General features: G+C 53.6%; 1 protein-coding gene across 1 annotated transcript in view; it reads left to right on the top strand.

The window, feature by feature from the left end:
• RLF (RLF zinc finger) overlaps positions 1–19,195 on the top strand; it is a 45,883-nt gene that overhangs the window by 9,954 nt on the left and 16,734 nt on the right. Inside the window, exons 2-4 of the mRNA XM_038758658.1 lie at positions 10,084–10,241; positions 11,163–11,244; positions 15,889–16,021. Coding sequence (XP_038614586.1) covers positions 10,084–10,241; positions 11,163–11,244; positions 15,889–16,021 — 373 coding nt within the window. The remainder of the gene's footprint in view (positions 1–10,083; positions 10,242–11,162; positions 11,245–15,888; positions 16,022–19,195) is intronic.

Below are 19,195 nucleotides of genomic sequence, written 5' to 3'. Positions count from 1 at the left end.
CAGTGGTTAAGCCAAAAGGGAATGAGTTATTCCACCCTTGTCCAAAGTTTGAGGTGTGGGCAGCAGCACCTGGTCTTATAAGACCACCTTGTCCTCAACCAGCACCGCCCACTACTCCACTCTGAGCCAAAGATAGCTTGATGTTAGTGACCACTCAGTCTTTTATCTGACTTCTTAATGAGCTTGTATTTTTTTACGGTATTTAAGCGCTTGCTGTGTATCAAGCACTATACCAAGTGTTGGCATAGATGCAAGGTTATCAAGTTGGACACAGTTCCTGTCCCACGGAGGGCTCATTGTCTTACTCTCCATTTTACAGATGAAGTAACTGAGGCACAGAGATGACTTGCCCGAGGTTACACAACAGATAAGCGGCAGAGCTGGGGTTAGAACCCAGGTCCTCTGATTCTCAGGCTCGTGCAGTTTCCACTAGGCCATGCTGCTTCTCTTTTCTTTGCATCACAAAGTTGGTTTGTTCCAGGGACGTATCTCGAAACTTGGGTTCCCTTTTTCTGTTGTCGTTTGGGGTCATGTCCCCTTTTCCCCCGTTCCCCCAATCTTCTCTGCATTCTTGGGCACTGAAGATGGTTCACTTGGATTTGAAACACAGCCACGCCTTTACCTCTCCAGACTGGACTTCGCACCTTATCAAAAATCCCACATTAATAATAATAATAACAATAATAACAGTAATGGCTTTTGTTAAGCACTTACTATGTGCCGAGCACTTTTCTAAGCAAATTCCTCCTACCTCCAAGACCCCTCCTCTTGGGTGTCTCGATGGAGCCTCAAACTCTGCACATTCAAAACGTCTCCCACCTCCTCCCCTTCTTCCTGCCCCTTCCCCCTCCACCCCTCAGTCGTCCTTCTTTCCTTTCTCTTCCTACTTCTCCTCCTTGCTTATTTCCTCTTGCTGATTTCCCCCTCTCTGTGTCACACCACAATCCTTCCTGTCCAGAAGTCTGCTGCCCTTCAGCCCAGGTTCTAAACTTGCTAAATCTTACCGGTTGTTCTGCCACATTTCCCCGTCTGCCCCTTCCTCTTCACCCAAACAGTTGCCATCCTGTCCCAAGCTCTAATTACTGGCCTTCCTTCCTTGTGCCTCTCCTCTCTTCAGACTGTACTATCCATCATTGGTATTTATTGAGCCTTTACTGTGTGCAAAGCACTCGGGAGCGTCCGATATAATCGAGTTGGTAGACGCATTCCCTGCCCACAAGGAGCTTGCAGTCCAGAGGGAGAGACAGGCGTTAGTATAAATAGATCAATTAAGGGTATGCAGAAGTGCTGGGGGGCTGGGGGAGGGGGAATAAAGGTTGCAAATCCAAGTCTAAGAGCAACCAAGAAGGGAGTGGGATAAGTGGAAAGGAGGGCTCAGTCAGGGAAGGCCTCTTGGAGGAGACGTGCCTTCAGTAAGGCTCTGAAGGTGGGGAGAGGGATCGTCTGTCGGATATGAAGCGGGAGGGCGGTCCAGGCCAGAGGCAGGTCATGGATGAAGGTTCGGCATTGAGATAGATGAGATCGAGGTGCAGGGAGAAGGTTGGCGTGAGAGGAACGAAATGTGCGGGCTGGGTTGTAGGAAATCAGGGAGGTAAGGTAGGAGGGGTGAAGGTAATTGAGTGGTTTAAAGCCAATGGTAAGGATTTTCTGTGGGATGTGGTGGTTGATGGACAGCCACTGGAAGTTCTTGAGGAGTGGGGAGGTGTGGACTGAATGGTTTTGTAGAAAAATGTTGAAAGGTCACTCAGCACATGTCTCTTCCCTCCTCAGACCTCTAGTGGCTTCCCATCTCCCTTCACATCAAGCAGAAAATCCTGAGCATCAGCTTCCAGGCTGTGGCCACCAGGTCTCCCGATCTTAACGTCTCTGCTCTCATTGCCCACTCCTCATCATGCGGGCTGTTGCTTGCTGTGCCACTGTTAAGTGTTTTGGCCCTTGGCACTGTTTTCGCTTTTACCTCCTTGCCCCAAGATTTACCGAGCTTTCGCTCCCAAAGAGCCGCTTCTTTCTGGATCACCATAAGCTCCCCTGGTCTCTTGGAGGCTGTTGTTTTCTCCTGTACCTCGTCCTTGGCTTTCCTACCCCCCACCCGGCTCATGCCTGGAGTTCTCTCTCTCCCCCACAAATCCACCAGGTCACAGTTTCTGTCTGCTTCAAAGCTGTCCAAAAATGAATCTGCTCCAGGGAACCTTCCCCGAGGCATTCACCGCTCCCCAAAAGCCACCTTTAGCGCCTCTGGGTTTTATTCCCATCCTCAGCCCTTCCGAACACGGGGACGTTTACTCTTCGATCGACTGTTCAGCTATTTCGTCTTGACCCATTCAGCCTATTATGTCCGGGCTCTTCTTCCTGCTCCCACTATGACTTCGTGTATCATGTTTTCCTGTCCGTCTTCCTGTCACGTTGTAAACTCTTTGAGAGTTGGAAATTTGTCTTGCTATCTTTATTGAGTACCTCTCATGTGCAGCGCACTGCACTAAGTGCTGAAGAGAGCACAATAGTGTTGGTAGGCATGATTCCTGCCCTCAAGGAGTTTACAATCTTAGGGGAGCAGGGGAACCAGACACTAAAACGTTAGCTGAGAGATCATACTAGAGTAGGAAGGTACTCATCTGGTGTACTTCCACATGTTTAGTGCAGGGCTCTGCACTCAGTAGGCGCTCAGTGAATTCTAGCGATTGATTTGGAGTGTGATGATAACAGTGATAATTGTGGTGCTGAGCGCTTACTACATGCCAAGCCAGTGCATGAGGGCTGCACTGAGGGCTGGGGGGGTCCAGTGCAGTCAGCCACGATTGGGACGAGGCTGTTTTTCCTCACCTAATCAGAGTTGGAGATAGGGAGCGGATTTACATGTTCTCTTTCATCTATCATTGGTATTTGTTTTTTGGGTGCTTACTCTGTGCAGAACCCTCCGCTGTCAGCCCTTGGGAGAGTAGTACACCAGGAGTAGGTAGGTACTGGTCCCTGCCCTCTTCTGGTCTGGTGGACTCTGAGGTAAATCCCTTAGCCGAGCCATCAGAAACACTTGCGTTTGGCTTTCTTTCATTCAATCGTATTTATTGAGCACTTACTCTGTACAAAGCACTGTGCCTAGCATTGGGAGTGTGCTTTTCCCATTCTACCCCTGGGTCAGTCAGCCCTGGTTTCTGTGGGTTCTATCCCTGGCTGGGCCGCCGGCAGATAGGATTGGCCTCGGTCTGCTTGTAAGGGTATTTAGTTTCTCTGTGGGGGTGCCGGCTGGAGGGTTTGCAATTTGCTGCTTTTATCAGCTGTGATGGCTACATCCAGAAATTTAAATCCAAGAATGATTCTGAAGTATGAAAGTCACAGATGGTTCAAAATAGGATTTCTAACTCATATCGATCTTGTCTCTGATCAATTTTGGTTCCGTGGTCCGAGCTGAGGTCTTTGATGAGTGGGGTAAGGTAGACTGGAGGATCTCTCTGCTCAGGTCAGCTCCCGGGACTATAAGATGGGGTAGTTGGGGCCGGCTCTAGATTTCATCCCTGCCCGTTTCAAGGCTTGCTGAAATCGGGCAGGCTGGCAGGGTGGGCTGGAAGCACAGGGCATCCTACAGCCCAGTGCTTCTCCACTAGACCCGATGGTGGTTTGGCTACCGTCCCATAGTTAGTAGAGGGGAAAAATGTTAACATTGGTGTAGCCTTGCTTTACAGTCAAGGTCGTTAGCTGTGTAAAACATCACTTAATATCTTCTGTGGGAACTTGGAGAAATAACTTGAGTCCAAAGAAGATTTCATGCTTCAGTTTGTGTTCCGTGTTTGGCTTCCTCCACCATCCTGCTGGCTTCTTCGGCAAGGTTGAGACCGAGCAGTCTTGTTGCTTATCCTGCGGCCTCCTGGGGGGGCTTCTGGGGTCGTCCCCCCAAAGCCAGAGGGGCTGATGTGCACACCTCCTACAATGGGCAGGGGAGAGGGGCCCACCGTGACTTGGCACCCATCTGGGAGGAGGGACTGCTGGCTCCCGTGGTGCCGGACCTGGCCCTGGACGAGCTGGCCCACCACCCTTCCTCGTGGGCCTCTCCTTCCAAGCTCTCTAAGCTCTTTCCCTCTCCCCCGTCTCGAGGAATATGGCTAGTGCAGGGGTTGGAGGTGGAATCTGGAGAGAATTCGGTTGAGACGAACAACTCCTCTACACCCCCGCCCCCCCGCCCTCCCTTGACCACAGGTGTGATCGGAGCTTCTGACCCACCGCCTGATTTCTTCTGCCTTGGTGGTGCATTCAGTGGGGAGAATTTCCCGAAGACCCAGGAGAGTACAGTAGAGGTGAAAGACTTGACCCTTGCCCTCAAGGAATTGCCAGGGTAACGGGGGAGGCTGACACTGAAGTAAGGGATGGGTGGGAGGAAGCGGGGTAGAACGGAAAGGTGGACATGTAGATGGGTAAGGCGGCGGCCGGTTCTGTTGGCGGCCGGGGGTCGGAAGGCGGTTGGCCCGGGCAGCTCGCCCCCCAGTCGTTTTGCTTGCTGTCCCGTGGCGGGGCCTTCTCCTTGTCCCAGAGACTGGGGGATTTGAGGCAGTGATTCGCTTGGAGTGCGGGGTTGCTGCTGGGGGCGGTGCGGACAGGCGTCCGTGGCATTCAGCCGAGCCGCTGGTGGGAAGAAAGGGTTGGGGGTGACGAGGGGGAACAGAGCAGGGCCTGGGTTGAAGCTTGGAGGCCTGGGCCCCTTGGACTTTCTCCTTGGCCCGCTTCCACTGACCTCTGCCCATTCCCTGACCGCTGTGGGCTTCCAGGGCTCCGGTCTCTTTTCTTTTAAAGAGCAGCGTGGCTTAGTGGAAAGAGCACGGACTTCGGGGGGGTCAGAGGTCAAGGGTTCTAATCCTGGCTCCACCACTTATAATAATAATAATAATAATAATAATAATAATGGCATTTATTAAGCGCTTACTACGTGCAAAGCACTGTTCTAAGTGCTGGGGAGGTTACAAGGTGATCAGGTTGTCCCACGGGGGCTCACAGTCTTCATCCCCATTTTCCAGATAAGGGAACTGAGGCCCAGAGAAGTTAAGTGACTTGCCCAAGGTCACACAGCTGACAATTGGCACAGCCGGGGGGGGGGGGAGAGAGAGAGAGAGAGAGAGAGAGTGAGTGTGTGTGTGTGTGTGTGTGTGTGTGTGTGTGTGCCGGGTGTGTGTGACAAGTCACACACTTGTCAGCTGTGTGACTCTGGGCAAGTCACTTAACTTCTCTGTGCCTCAGTTCCCTGATCTGTAAAATGGGGATTAAGACTGTGAGCCCCATGTGGGATAACCTGATTAACTTGTATCTACCCCAGTGCTTAGAACAGTGCTTGGCACATAGTAAGTGCTTAACAAATGTTGTTGTTGTTATTATTATTATTATTATTATTATTATTATTATTATTTTCCCTTGGGCCTCCCCAGTGGTTCCCTCAGACCTTTTCAGAGAGCGCTGTTGGGCAATGCTGGAGGATTCTCTGGCCCCTTGGGGCCACTTGGAGAGAGCCACGACTCCCAGTGAGCAGCAGATAAGAAATGTTTCCTGAGCTCCTCTCAGTGGGAGTCCCTTTCGTTCCCTCAGTGTTTCTAATGTGAGTGGGGGAGGGTGTTCGGTCAGCACCTTCCTGTGATGTGCCCTGGGATCGTTCTCCTGTGATTTGCTCAAACCTTGGGCCGTCAGTTCGGGACCAGTCCTGCCCGTCATCATCATCATCATCAATTGTATTTATTGAGCGCTTACTATGTGCAGAGCACTGTACTAAGTGCTTGGGAAGTACAAATTGGCAACATATAGAGACAGTCCCTACCCAACAGTGGGCTCACAGTCTAAAAGGGGGAGACAGAGAACAAAACCAAACATACCAACAAAATAAAATAAATAGAATAGATATGTACAAATAAAATAAATAAGTAAATAATAGAGTAATAAATATGTACAAACATATATACATATATACAGGTGCTGTGGGGAAGGGAAGGAGGTAAGATGGGGGGATGGAGAGGAGGACGAGGGGGAGAGGAAGGAAGGGGCTCAGTCTGGGAAGGCCTACTGGAGGAGGTGAGCTCTCAGCAGGGTCTTGAAGGGAGGAAGAGAGCTAGCTTGGCGGATGGGCAGAGGGATTGGGGGCATTCCAGGCCCGGGGGATGACGTGGGCCGGGGGTCGATGGTGGGACAGGTGAGAGCGAGGTACGGTGAGGAGATTAGTGGCGGAGGAGCGGAGGGTGCGGGCTGGGCTGGAGAAGGAGAGAAGGGAGGTGAGGTAGGAGGGGGCGAGGTGATGGACAGCCTGGAAGCCCAGGGTGAGGAGTTTCTGCCTGATGCGCAGATTGATTGGTAGCCACTGGAGATTTTTGAGGAGGGGAGTAATATGCCCAGAGTGTTTCTGGACAGAGATAATCCGGGCAGCAGCATGAAGTATGGATTGAAGTGGAGAGAGACACGAGGATGGGAGATCAGAGAGAAGGCTGATGCAGTAGTCCAGACGGGATAGGATGAGAGCTTGAATGAGCAGGGTAGCGGTTGGGATGGAGAGGAAGGGGTGGATCTTGGCAATGTTGCGGAGCTGAGACCGGCAGGTTTTGGTGACGGCTTGGATGTGAGGGGTGAATGAGAGAGCGGAGTCGAGTATGACACCAAGGTTGCGGGCTTGTGAGACGGGAAGGATGGTAGTGCCGTCAAGAGATGGGAAAGTCAGGGAGAGGGCAAGGTTTGGGAGGGAAGACAAGGAGTTCAGTCTTCGACATGTTGAGCTTTAGGTGGCAGGCAGACATCCAAATGGAGATGTCCTGAAGGCAGGAGGAGATGCGAGCCTGGAGAGAGGGGGAGAGAGCAGGGGCAGAGATGGAGATCTGGGTGTCATCAGCGTAGAGATGATAATTGAAGCCGTGGGAGCGAATGAGGTCACCAAGGGAGTGCGTGTAGATCGAGAACAGAAGGGGACCAAGCACCGAACCTTGGGGAACCCCCACAGTAAGAGGATGGGAGGGGGAGGAGGAGCCTGCAAAAGAGACTGAGAAAGAACAACCGGAGAGGTAAGAGGAGAACCAGGAGAGGACGGAGTCTGTGAAGCCAAGGTCAGATAGCGTGTTGAGGAGAAGGGGGTGGTCCACAGTGTCAAAGGCAGCTGAGAGGTCGAGGAGGATTAGGACAGAGTATGAGCCGTTGGATTTGGCAAGCAGGAGGTCATTGGTGACCTTTGAGAGGGCAGTTTCCGTGGAATGTAGGGGACGGAAGCCAGACTGGAGGGGGTCGAGGAGAGAGTTGTTGTTGAGGAATTCTAGGCAGCGCGTGTAGACAACTCGTTCAAGGAGTTTGGAAAGGAATGGTAGGAGGGATATGGGGCTTAGAACCAGCTTAGAATCAGCGCTTAGAACAGTGCTCTGCACATAGTAAGCACTTAACAAATGCCATCATCATCATCATATGGGGCGATAACTAGAAGGTGAGTTGGGGTCAAGAGAGGGTTTTTTTTAGGATGGGAGAGACATGGGCATGTTTGAAGGCAGAGGGGAAGGAACCAGTGGAGAGTGAGCGGTTGAAGATGGAAGTTAAGGAGGGGAGAAGGGATGGAGCGAGAGAGTTCATGAGATGAGAGGGAGTGGGGTCAGAAGCACAGGTGGCCGGAGTAGCACTTGAGAGGAGGGAGGAGAGCTCCTCTGAGGATACTGCTGGGAAGGATGGGAGAGTAGCAGAGAGTGTTGAGAGCCGGGGGGTTGGAGAAGAGGGGGGAAGAAACTTTGGGGAGGTCGGACCTGATGGATTTAATTTTGTTAATGAAGTAGGAGGCCAGATCGTTGGGGGTGAGGGAAGGAGGAGGGGGAGGAACCGGGGCCTGAGAAGGGAGTTGAATGTATGGAAGAGCTGGCGGGGGTGATGGGCATGGGTGTCAATAAGGGAGGAGAAATAGTTTTGTCTGGCAGAAGAGAGGGCTGAGTTAAGGCAGGAAAGGATAAACTTGAAGTGAACGAGGTTGGCATGGTGTTTAGACTTTCGCCAGCAGCGTTCGGCAGCTCAAGCATAAGAGCCCAGATGCCATGTTGTAGACAGAGCTGTGATCTCCTCACGTGCTGATTCAGGGACAGTCCCAGGGTCCCTCTGGCCCTTCCTCACTGTCCAAGGCTCCGGGTTCCCGGCTGCCGGGGTCGAGGCTGACAGAGCCCCTTTTCTCCTGCTGCCATCTGAGCCGCTTCCCTTGCCTCCTGGGGGGCCATGGTCATTGTGATTCTCCTGGGAGCTTCTGGGCAGGGTTGGGTACAGTGCCCTGCACACAATAAGCACTCAATAAATACGATTGAATGAATGAGTCCCTGCCAGCCGATCGGTGTCTTGTCCGAGATGCCGGAGATGGGTCCTGAGGGATGAACCCCCGGGCCTGCTGCTGCTTATGCCCCAAACTTTCCACCAGAAATGAGAAGGGGCCATTGGTGGGCATAATTTGATCAAGAGTCAGAGCTGGGCTGGGCTGGTGGAGGCCACGCCGGGCACCCCAGCTCCGCTTCAGGGAGGCCCAACATCAAAAGAGTTTGTGGATCTTGCGGGGAGTCCAGAGCTGACGGGGGCTTGATATCCAGGACCCTTGCACCACCTACAGATTGGCTTCACCCTTAGACAGCAAACGTGCGATCATCCCCTCCCCACAACACTTGTGTATATTTGTACATGTGTATTGCTCTATTTTATTAATGATGTGTATATGGCTATAATTCTATTTATTTTGACGGTATTGATACCTGTCTACTAGTTTTGCTTTGTTGTCTGTCTCCCCCTTCTAGACTGTGAGCCGTTGTTGGGTAGGGACCGTCTCTGTATGTTGCCGATTTGTACTTCCCAAGCGCGTAGTACAGTGCTCTGCACACAGTAAGCACTCAATAAATGAATGAATGAATGAGTCTCCACCATTCGAGGAGCTGAAGAAGATTGTGTTATGGATTAGTTTCAGCCAAGCAGCACCTGGAAGAACTCATCTTTCCATCCAGATCCTTTCCTCCCCCTGCCTTTCACATCACTGTAGACAGCACCACTATCCTTCCCACCTCACAAGCCAGTAACCTTGGCATTACCTTTAATTCATCTCTCTCATTCAACCCACGTATCCAGTCTGGTACCCAGTTCTGTTAGTTGCACCTTCACTGCAGCGCTAAACACTGCCCTTTCCTTTCCATCCAAACTTCTACTCCATTGGTCCAAGCACGTGTCTTACCCCATCTTGACTACTACATCAGCCTCCTCCCTGCCTCTCTCCACTCCAGGCCATACTTCGCTCTGCTGCCCAGATCATTTCTCTAAAAAAGTGTTCAGTCCACATCTCCCCATGCTTCAAGAACCTCCAGTGGTTGCCCTTCCACTTCTACATCAAACAAAAACTCCTTACCATTGGCTTGAAAGCACTGTCAGCTTGCCCATTGTTTTAGTGCCAACCTAATCACTGTACCTTGATCTTGTCTATCACTTACCGTCATTCATTCATTCAGTCGTATTTATTGAGTGCTTACTGTGTGCAGAGCACTGTACTAAGCGCTGGGGAAGTACAAGTTGGCAACAAGTTGGTTCTAGTCCTTCTTCTGGCCTTCTTCTGGAACTCCTTCCCCCCCACCGTATATATGATGGACCTCCACTCTTCCCCAGCTTCAAAGCCTTATTAAAATCACATCTCCTCCAAGAGGCCTTTCCTGATTAAGCCCCCTTTTCCCTATTCCCCCTTCCGTCTGCATTGCCTGTGCACTAGGATCTGTACCCTTTAAGCATTTGATATTGATCCCACCCTCGGACCCAGAGCAGACTTTGTTCATATTAGCGCCTGTCTCCCCCTCTTCACTGTCAGCTCCTTGTGGTCTGGGAACATGTCTACCAACTCTGTAGTATCGTACTCTCCCAAGTGCTTGGTACAGTTTTGCACACAGTAAGTGCTCAGTAAATCCCACTGTTGGATTGATTGTCCCCTGTGAAGTGCTTGCCCTTACAGGACCCGACTGGCTCATAGGGTTCCCGGCGATGGTAATCCTGGCAAAAAAGGACAGGTGGTCAAAGTGGAGGTGGTGCCCTTAGGGGCCTGGGGGAGAGTCGTTTTGTAACTGTTTTGCTGGTTTGGCCTCTCCCTCCCAGACGCTGTTGCAGTACGCGGGCAACAGGGCTACATCGGAGCACGCCGGGCCGCCGCTGCTGGAAGTTTACCGACTGGCCATCCAGAGCTTCGCCAGCGCCCGGCCGTTTCTGACCACCGAGTGCGAAGATGTCCTCCTGGTGCTCGGCAGGCTGGTTCTGTAAGTTGGCCGGAGCTGGCCCCGCTGACTTGGGGGGTGAAGAAGAGTTCCGGAGGGCACCCCGAGCCCCTTCCTGGGGCTTGGGGTGTCGTCCCCCTTCCTGGGTCGTCCCTGTGGCCCTTCCAGCTGGCTCTCTACTGGCTGCCGGCCCGAGGAACGGGTTCACCTTCTGGCCAGGCTCCTTTATCCAGGGATGAACAATGGACGAACCTTGGCCGGGACGGGCGCTCTCCGCTCCGGGGCCCTGGGGCCGAGTTTGGGTTTTGGATGGTTCGACCAGCACAGCACAGGGAATTTCATCCTCTGCACCCTGAGACGGTGTCTGGGAGCCGGGAAATGTGTGAGCCAGAACTGATCTGGGCTGGGGAATGGGAAAGGAGGTGGGCAAGGGCTAGCCTGGGTCTTGAAAGAAATTGGGCCGAGTTGAACAGAAATCAGTCCGTGGGCTAAAACGCTCAAATAACAGTGGAAGCGATCCCTAGCTGCTGATGTGTCTGCAATGGGGGGATCCGCTGACAGAGGTCAACGTAGGAGAGCAGGTGGGCATCCCTGCTGCCTGGCCCAGTCGAATCCTGGGGCCGGGCTGAGTGGCACATTGCTGGGCATCAACGGTGCACACACCCCACCACCTGTCCCCATCTCCGTCCCTCCCATTCCCTCCTCGGATGTGGTTGGCAGTGGCTTCCCAGTCTTCCCTCAGTAGCTTGGCCCGCCGCCGACCGGCGGGAGAAGCCACGTGGGTGTTCGTGGTAGCGCGGAGTCAAGCGGAGGAAGCCATTCTCTGTTGGGTGTCCAGGAACCTGGGAGAAAGCTTGGTGGCACGGGGAGAGGTGTTCCCTGGTGAGGGTGAACTGGGGCAAGCCCTGGGCTCACCGATTGCCCACTGGGCTTACCTGCCTGCCTGCTGCTCCTGTGTTGCAGAAGTTGCTTTGAGCTGCTGCTCTCGGTGCCGGAGAGTGACCTGCCCGGTGAAGTGTGGGTGTCCTTTCACCAGACCATACAGGTGAGTGCATGTGAGCGTGAGCGGGGTCCTCCGGTCGCTGCGATCCTTTTCCCCACCCTTGGTGCCCACCCGAGGCCAGGCATCCCAAGCCACTGGGCAGTGGATCCTACTGGTCCCAGGTTAGGCAAGCTGGCAAACCAGACCCCCAGGCGGGCTTAAGCAGGGTGGAGGTAAAACCCCCTCTGAAGTTGGCATCAACTTCAGTTTGCAGAGCTCAACCTGGAATTCGAAGGCTTAAATTTCAGAAGGGGCGGGAAAATGTGTGAAGGTAGGAGAGGAGCCCATGTCCTCAAGAGTCGGATTTCAGGGAAAGGTTTTGGGGCTCCTGACTGGTCAGCTTCTCTCCTTCCGTGGCCAAATCCGTATCCAGTCCTGTTTCCCCCAGAGGGGTTCCCGGGTCCCCCTACCGTCTTGCTCCCTTGCCCCACCCTCCCACTCGTCGCCCTTAAATATCACCTTTGAAGCGGGGGAAGTCCTCTCAGACTTAGTCTTTCCATTCCTCAAAGTGAGTCAGTCCCAGGTTCAGTTGAGGGCAGGAGGGTGGCAGAGGCAGGAGGGGGGCATTGGTCCCCTCTCCCACCTACCTGGAGACGGCAGGGGGTCAGGCTGCCTGCTTCTCTCTGCATTTTGCTGCTTTGTAGCTCCTCCTCCCTCTCTTCTCCTCTCTCTCTCTCTCTCTCTGTCTCTCTCCCCTCCCTGCCCTGATCTGCAGAGGGGGAAGGAGGAAGGGAAATGTGATGCTTTCCATGAAAGGAGACACATACTGGGACTCCAGGGCCAGGTTTGGGGGAAGAAGGACGGGGAGGCCCCGGAGGCAGGGATGACAAAGCCAGTCCCCCCCAAGGCCGGCTTCAGGGGCACTCCCCACTTGCCCACCTAATGCCTTGCCTGTGGGTCTGCCACAGATCAGACTCTTACCCCTGGGGAAAAGATCACCTTAAAGTAAAAATGAGATTGTAGTATTCTTTAGGTGCTTACTATGTGCCAAGCACTCTACTAAGCATTGGGGTATATACAAGATAATCAGGTCCCACGTGGGGCTCACAGTCGATGCTTTCAAACGTTTATGGACCTCCGCTGCCTGGAGGTTCCTTGGGGCTTCTCTGGTTTGTGTCAGTGGGTGTCCTGGCCTTCTGTGGAGAGTGTGGGTCCCTTGTCTCAGATTAAGGGGTCGAGTGGGAACAAAGTCAGCCTGATGTCGTCCCAAACATGTGCTGAGGTCCACCTGAAGGAAGGGCTGGTAGTATGCCCGTGTCCAGCTTCATCCCCAAACCGCCCCTGACCCTTCTCAGAGCCACCCAGCCCAATGTCCCCAATCCATTCCCGCGGGCTCTGAGCCAGACCCCTACACCTATGGACCCTGCCCGAGGCGACCCCGCCCCCCTCCAAGTGACCCGCGGAGCCTCCCGTGCTCTGCCGGCTCTTCTCTGCATGGGTTCGCAAAGGAGGGCGGGTGTGCGGTTGTCTTTCCAAGGTGAGGGGATCCTTGCAACCAGAGAGATGGCCCTGGCTGGGGAAGATGGAGGGAGTGGGAGCTGAAGGGCCAGGCAGAGACTCCCTCTCCTCTCGCCTCTGGCTCTCCCTGCCTCGCCCCACTGCTGTCGGCCTGTCTGTCTCCTCTCTCGGGTCTGTCTGCTGCCACTCCCCCGAGCCCACGCAGCCAGAGCACCTAAACCGGGCTGAGGGGCAGCAGTATAGCCAAGACTCAGAGCTAGCGTTTTTTTCCCCCGGCCCACCTGGGTTCCCTCCCGCTCCCCTGTCAGCCGGCCAGCCGTATTTCCCGAGAAGCGAGCCCGTTGGTTATAGAAGAGGGCCAACGGTAGTCATGGTATTTTCTGCATATCTCCTGAGGGCAATGCCGTGTAGTAAGCCAGGAGGGGGGAGGTACAGTGGAAGTTTGGGGCACATTCCCTACTTCGTTTCCTATGCGGGGAGGTCGACTTACTCAGAGCTTCCGGCTTTCTCGTCTGTTTCCACGATACTAGTTGGGAGAGCAAATGGGGTCTGGCAGGATCCAAGTTCTGGTGGTGGAGACAGCCAGCAGTATTTATAAGCAGTGGATGAACTGCCCAGTTGAATATCCATATTGCCCCCAGGGCTGATGGTGGGCAGGAGGCAGCTGTCAGAGGGGTGGGCAAAGAGGGTGGGAGACCAAGCGACAGAGAAGCTGTCAGACTGGGGGCCAAGGGAGTGGTCGGAACAGGCCGCGGTTTACTTCAGAAGCCCTCCCCGGGGAACGGGATCAGAGAGAGAACGTCAACCGAGGAAAGGGAAGGGTGCTCCTGGAAGGGAGAGTTGGCCCGAGGTTCGAGGGGGCTGAGGTTCGAGGGTTAGGCCTCCATGCACGGGGATGGAGGCGGCTGGGTAAGCGGAAGCCGGTCCATGGAGAACCTGAAGTGGAAAGACGGGGGCGGCTCTTGAGGAGTTGGAAGGGGAGTTGGGAAACAGGTCAGAAGGGTCCCTGGAGAGAACTGGGTGGATCTCGACCGGCTTATCCGACTGATTGTACGGTCCCTTCCGGTTTACCGTTAGAGGATGACTTCCGGGTAGTAAAGAGCAGGTAAAACCCAGGAAAGAGCATGGCTCCTCTCACCGAATGATAATAATTGAAGCATTTGTTAAGCACTTACTATATGCCAAACACCGTCGTATGTGCTGAGGTAGATACAGCATAATCAGGTCCCATAGGGGGCTCACAGGATCACTGATTCCCAGCCCATGCTCTTTCCTCTAGGCCATGCTACTTCCCCAATCCAGGATAGGATGTGAAGGATTAATCCTTGGAAGATCAATCAATTAATCGTATTTTTTGAGCGCTTACTGTGTGCAGAGCACTGTACTAAGTGCTTGGGAGAGTACAATATAACAGACACATTGCCTCCCCACAAGGAGCTGACAGTCTAGATGGGGAGACAGGCATTAATATAAATTAGTAAATTATGAATATATGCCTAGGTGCTTTTGGGCTTGGAGTCAGACATGTGAAATAAGGGTGCAAGTCAGGACGATGAAGAAGGGAATGGGAGAGAAGGAAAAGAGGGCTCAGAGAGGGCCTTCATAGGGGTCGCGAAACTAAGGTGGAGTGCTGTGTTGCCTTGTAAGTGCACACCAAGAATCTTCAGTCCCCCTCTTTCACTACTGGCACCTATTTCTGTGGCTAGTTGACCCTGTAACTGTAGTGTGTTTTTAATTTCCTGCCATGTATTATTATATTTGTATTTCTGTGGTTTGGGGCCAGTTGGGGCAATCTAGGAAACACAAAAAAGCTCCCTACTTCGTTTCCTGTGTGGGGAGGTCGACTTATTCAGAGCTTCCGGCTCTCTCGTCTGTTTCCACGAGACTAGTTGGGAGAGCAGATGGGGTCTGGCAGGATCCAAGCCCCCACTCTAGTGGATGGGTGTCCCGGAGAGTGTCGGCACCCAGTTAATACTATGAATCATAGTGCCCGGCATTGGATAGTGACCTGAAGTGACCTGGCCCGTGTCCCACATCAGGCAAGCGGGAGAGCTGGGGCTAGAACCCCAGTCTTCCGACTATCAGGCCGTGGCTCTTTTTCACTAGTCCCTGCTGTCTGCCTGTTCTTCCTGGTATTTTGTTGCCACAGTCAAAGGCAATATCTGGCTGGACCCATTGCCTGAACCACGATGAACACTCTCCCTGGTGCCTGCCTGCCCCTGCTTTTTCCCTTATGTTTGGGATCTGGTCCACTACTTGTCCTTTTTTGCTTCCCAGGCCTATCTGTCAATTCCGAGCCTTCCCCAGCTTGTCTTGGACAAATTCCCCCATGTCCCATCCCAGCCAGCCTGCCTTCCTTCTAATCTCCTGTCTGACCCCCCGCCCCTGGAGAGCCCCCCTCGTGTCCTGCCGTCTCCCACCCTTTGGAACAGTCACCATCCCCACTCCTCCCAATGCCTTTTGGGGACCAAGCGTGGGGAGGCGTCAAATTCCCCTCAAGCCCCGATGCCTGAGTGAACCACCACCGGCCGGATGCTCCACCCACTCCCCTCCCCCCCCACCCACGGTACGTATTGATCCGGTTCCTTGTCTCGTACAGCTCATCGCCGCCGCAGCCACCACCACCGGCGCTGGCCTGGGTGCCTGCTGCGGGCAGGGTGCCGCGGTCCCGGGCGCCTGCTGTGGGCAGGGCGCTGTAGTAGGCACGTAGGAACATGCCATAGAAGTAGAAGGCCCACTCCCTGCCCTCAGAGCGTTTACAGTCTAATGGGGAAGACAAGTGAACACAGTGGCCAAATGTACAGTAGGTAAGAGTAAGTGCGTAGGGGCAAGTGATAAATAAACCTGGGGGCGATCCAAGAAACGACTAACTCATTCGTTGCCCCCGGTATCGGTCTAGTGGCTGTCTGCATCCTTTGCTTTCCGTGTGGGCTCTATGTGACTACTGTCCCCGCCTCGGATGGGAAACCCCCAGGAGGCAGGCCGGTTACGTGCTTCCCGGCGGCGTGCTCTGCCCCGAGGACCAGGTCTTTGTAGACTGCTGGACAGGAAATGTGCTCAAAAGAAAATTTGCAGAAGTGAAACCGTGTCTGGGAAACAAGGGAGTGCTGCATGGCTTTTCAGAATAACTTGACCGAAAAAAGCGCGAGCCTACCCCAGTCACTCTCCGGGTGTATTTTTGGCTTGCAGGACTCCCATGACGCCTTGCTGGAATTTGGGAATAACAACCTCCAGGTATTGGTGGACATCACCAAAGAAGGCGTGTGGAAGAACCCGACCCTTCTGAAAGTCCTCTCTCAGCAGCCGGTAGACCCGGAGGACGGTAAGAGAGAGAAAACGCCGTGTGCTCGTCCTGGGGGCCTAGCTGCCCTCCGCCCCTCCGAGCTGAGCGGAAGGGTGATGGACCCCAGCTTTCAGAAGTCTGGCGGCAAGTGCTTTCCGCAAGCCTCGAGGCCTCCAGCGGGTCAGGGCTGCCAGCCCCGAGCCTGGTCCTTTCCCTGTATTCCCACTCCCTTCTTCCCCCCGACCAGTGAGAGGGCAGCTCCACCCGTAGTAACAAGTCAATCAGCCCGTACTGTGTGCATATAAGCGTTTTGGGGAGTACAGTGCGGCGGAGTTGGTAGACACTTAGCCTGGCCCAAATGGGCTTAAGGTCTAGAGGTCATCATCCTCATGATCGTGGTCTTTGGTGAACATTTACTATGGTCCAAGCACTGCAGTAATAAGGTGGTGCACGGTCCCTGTCCCACATGGGGCTCACGGTCTCAGTTCGTGAACCCGCTGTCGGGTAGGGACCGTCTTTATATGCTGCCGACTTGTACTTCCCAAGTGCTCTGCACACAGTAAGCGCTCAATTTTATGTTATTTTATTTTGTTAATACATTTTGTTTTGTTGCCTGTCTCCCCCTTCTAGACTGTGAACCCACTGTTGGGTAGGGACCATCTCTAGATGTTGGCAACTTGTACTTCCCAAGGGCTTAGTACAGTGCTCTGCACACAGTAAGCGCTCAATAAATACGATTGAAAGAAAAAGAAAAAGACCGACCACTCCACCCTCTGGCCACCTTGTCCTCAGGGCACCCGGCATGCGCGGAGGACAAAGGACCAACTCCCAGAGGCCCAGGGAGCGAAGGGGTTGGAGGTGAAGCTGTCCCTGGTCAGCCTTCCTGACTTCTCCAAGATGAACTGGCTCTGGGGCATATCTCTCATTCATTCATTCATCCATCCATCCATCCATCCATCCATCCATCCATTCATTCATTCATATTTATTGAGTGCTTACTGTGTGCAGAGCACTGTACTAAGCGCTTGGGAAGTACAAGTTGGCAACATATAGAGACGCTCCCTACCCAACAACAGGCTCACAGTCTAGAAGGGGGAGACAGACAACAAAACATATTAACAAAATAAAATAAATAGAATAGTAAATATGCACAAGTAAAATAGAGTAATAAACCAGTGCAAACATATATACAAGTGCTGTGGGGAGGGGAAGGAGGTAGGGCTGGGGGGATGGGGAGGGGGAGAGGAAGGAGGGGGCTCAGTCTGGGAAGGCCTCCTGGAGGAGGTGAGCTCTCAGTAGGGCTTTGAAGGGAGGAAGAGTGCTAGCTTGGTGGATATGCGGAGAGAGGGCATTCCAGGCCAGGGGGATGATGTGGGCCGGGGGTCGATGGCGGGACAGGCGAGAACGAGGCACAGTGAGGAGGCTAGTGACAGAGGAGCGGAGGGTGCGGGCTGGGCTGGAGAAGGAAAGAAGGGAGGTGAGGTAGGGGGGCGAGGTGATGGACAGCCTTGAAGCTCTCCCGCCTTGTCGCCCCGTGCCTGCTCCAGCCCCGACCCCAGCTGCCCCCTCTAGCTTCAAGACCCCTCCCGGTAGAGCAGGAGGCTGCTGCTCTTGGGACTCTTGTCTCTTTTGCCTGCTAGTCCTCTGTCTCCCAACCTGTGAACTGAGGGGGTCCCTCAAGGTTCAGTACTGTGTCCCCTCCTGTGGCTCGCTCTCACTCCCTTGGTGGGGAGGCGACTCATCAGTCATTCATTTATTGAGTGACTACTGTGTGCAGAGCACTGTACTAGCTGTGTGGGAGAGTACAACACACAATATAATAGACACTTTCCCTGCCCACAATGAGCTTACAGTCTAGAGAGGGAGACAGACATTAATATAAATAAATTACCGATATGTACATAAGTGTTTTGGGGCTGAGGGTGGGGCGGGGGATGAATAAAGGGAGCATATCAGGGTGGTGCAGAAGGGAGTGGGAGAAGAGGAAAGGCGGGTTTAGTCAGGGAAGGCGTCTTGGAGAATCTGTGCCTTCAATAAAGCCTTGAAGGCCAGGGGAGTAATTGTAGTCTGTGAAAAGGGAGGGTTGCAGGCCAGAGGCAGGACATGGGTGAGCGGTCGGTGGCCAGATAGATGAGATCGAGGTACAGTGAGTAGGTTGGCGTTAGAGGAGCGAAGTGTGTGGGCTGGGTTGTAGTGAGGTGAGGTAGGAGGGGGCAAGGTGATTGCTTGAAGGCTGATGGTAAGGAGCTCATCCGCTCCCATGGCTTCAACTGCCAGTTCTACGGAGATGGCGCCCAAATCGACCTCGCTAGCTGGGTTCTCCGCCCGTCTCTGCCAGCTTGCATCTCCTCCTGCCAGTGATGTCCCGCCGAAACCTCAGGCTTAATATGTCCCGAACCGAATTCGAAGTTCCTTCCAAATCTTTCTCTACTCGACTTAACCAACCCTGTTGACAGTACCACCGCCGACTCCCTGTCTCTCAAGCCCATAACCTTGGTATTACCTTCGACTCCCTGCTTCCACTTCAACCCCCTTATTCAGTCTGTCCCTAAATCCAGCATGGCGATAATTCACCCCTCTCCACTTGAATGGCTGCTGCACGGGTCCAGACTCTTGTCATAGCTTGTCTACTGCACCGGCCTTCTCGCAGACCTCTCCGCCTCCTGTCTTTCCTGGGAGTTGAAGCCTTGGGAGCGAATGAGTTTTCCAAGAGAGAATAGAAAGGGACTTGGGCCGAGCCTTGGGGAACCCCTCCATTTAGAGGGTGGGAGGCAAAGGAGAAGCTAATGAGACTGAGCAGTCTTCAGAAAGAGAGATGGGAGAACCAGGAGAGGACAGTGTTGGGGAAGCCAAGTTCTTCTCCAGGAGAAGAGGGTGGTCCGCAGAGTCAAAGGCAGCTGAGAATTAGGAGAGAATAGAGGCTGTTGGATTTGGGGAAAAGGAGGTCAGTGGTAACCTTAGAGAAGCCCATTTCCGTGGAGTGAAGGGGCAGAAGCCAGATTGGAGGAGTTCGAGGAGAGGAAGTGGAGGCAGCGGGGGAAGAGGAATGGTAGGTGGGAGATGGGGCGAGAACTGGAGGGAGCCAGGGGGTCAAGGGAGGATTATTGGGGATAGCTTTGAGCCTGTTTGAAAGCTGGGGAGGAACCATAGGAAAGTGCAACCACCTTTCATACCATTTTCCTCAAACACTAACGTGTGGCCCGCTCCCTTTTT

This window comes from Tachyglossus aculeatus, chromosome 16, assembly GCF_015852505.1.
Source record: "Tachyglossus aculeatus isolate mTacAcu1 chromosome 16, mTacAcu1.pri, whole genome shotgun sequence".
Lineage (NCBI taxonomy): Eukaryota > Metazoa > Chordata > Mammalia > Monotremata > Tachyglossidae > Tachyglossus > Tachyglossus aculeatus.
Note: the sequence above shows the minus strand (reverse complement) of the source record. Positions and strands in the feature narration are given on the sequence as shown.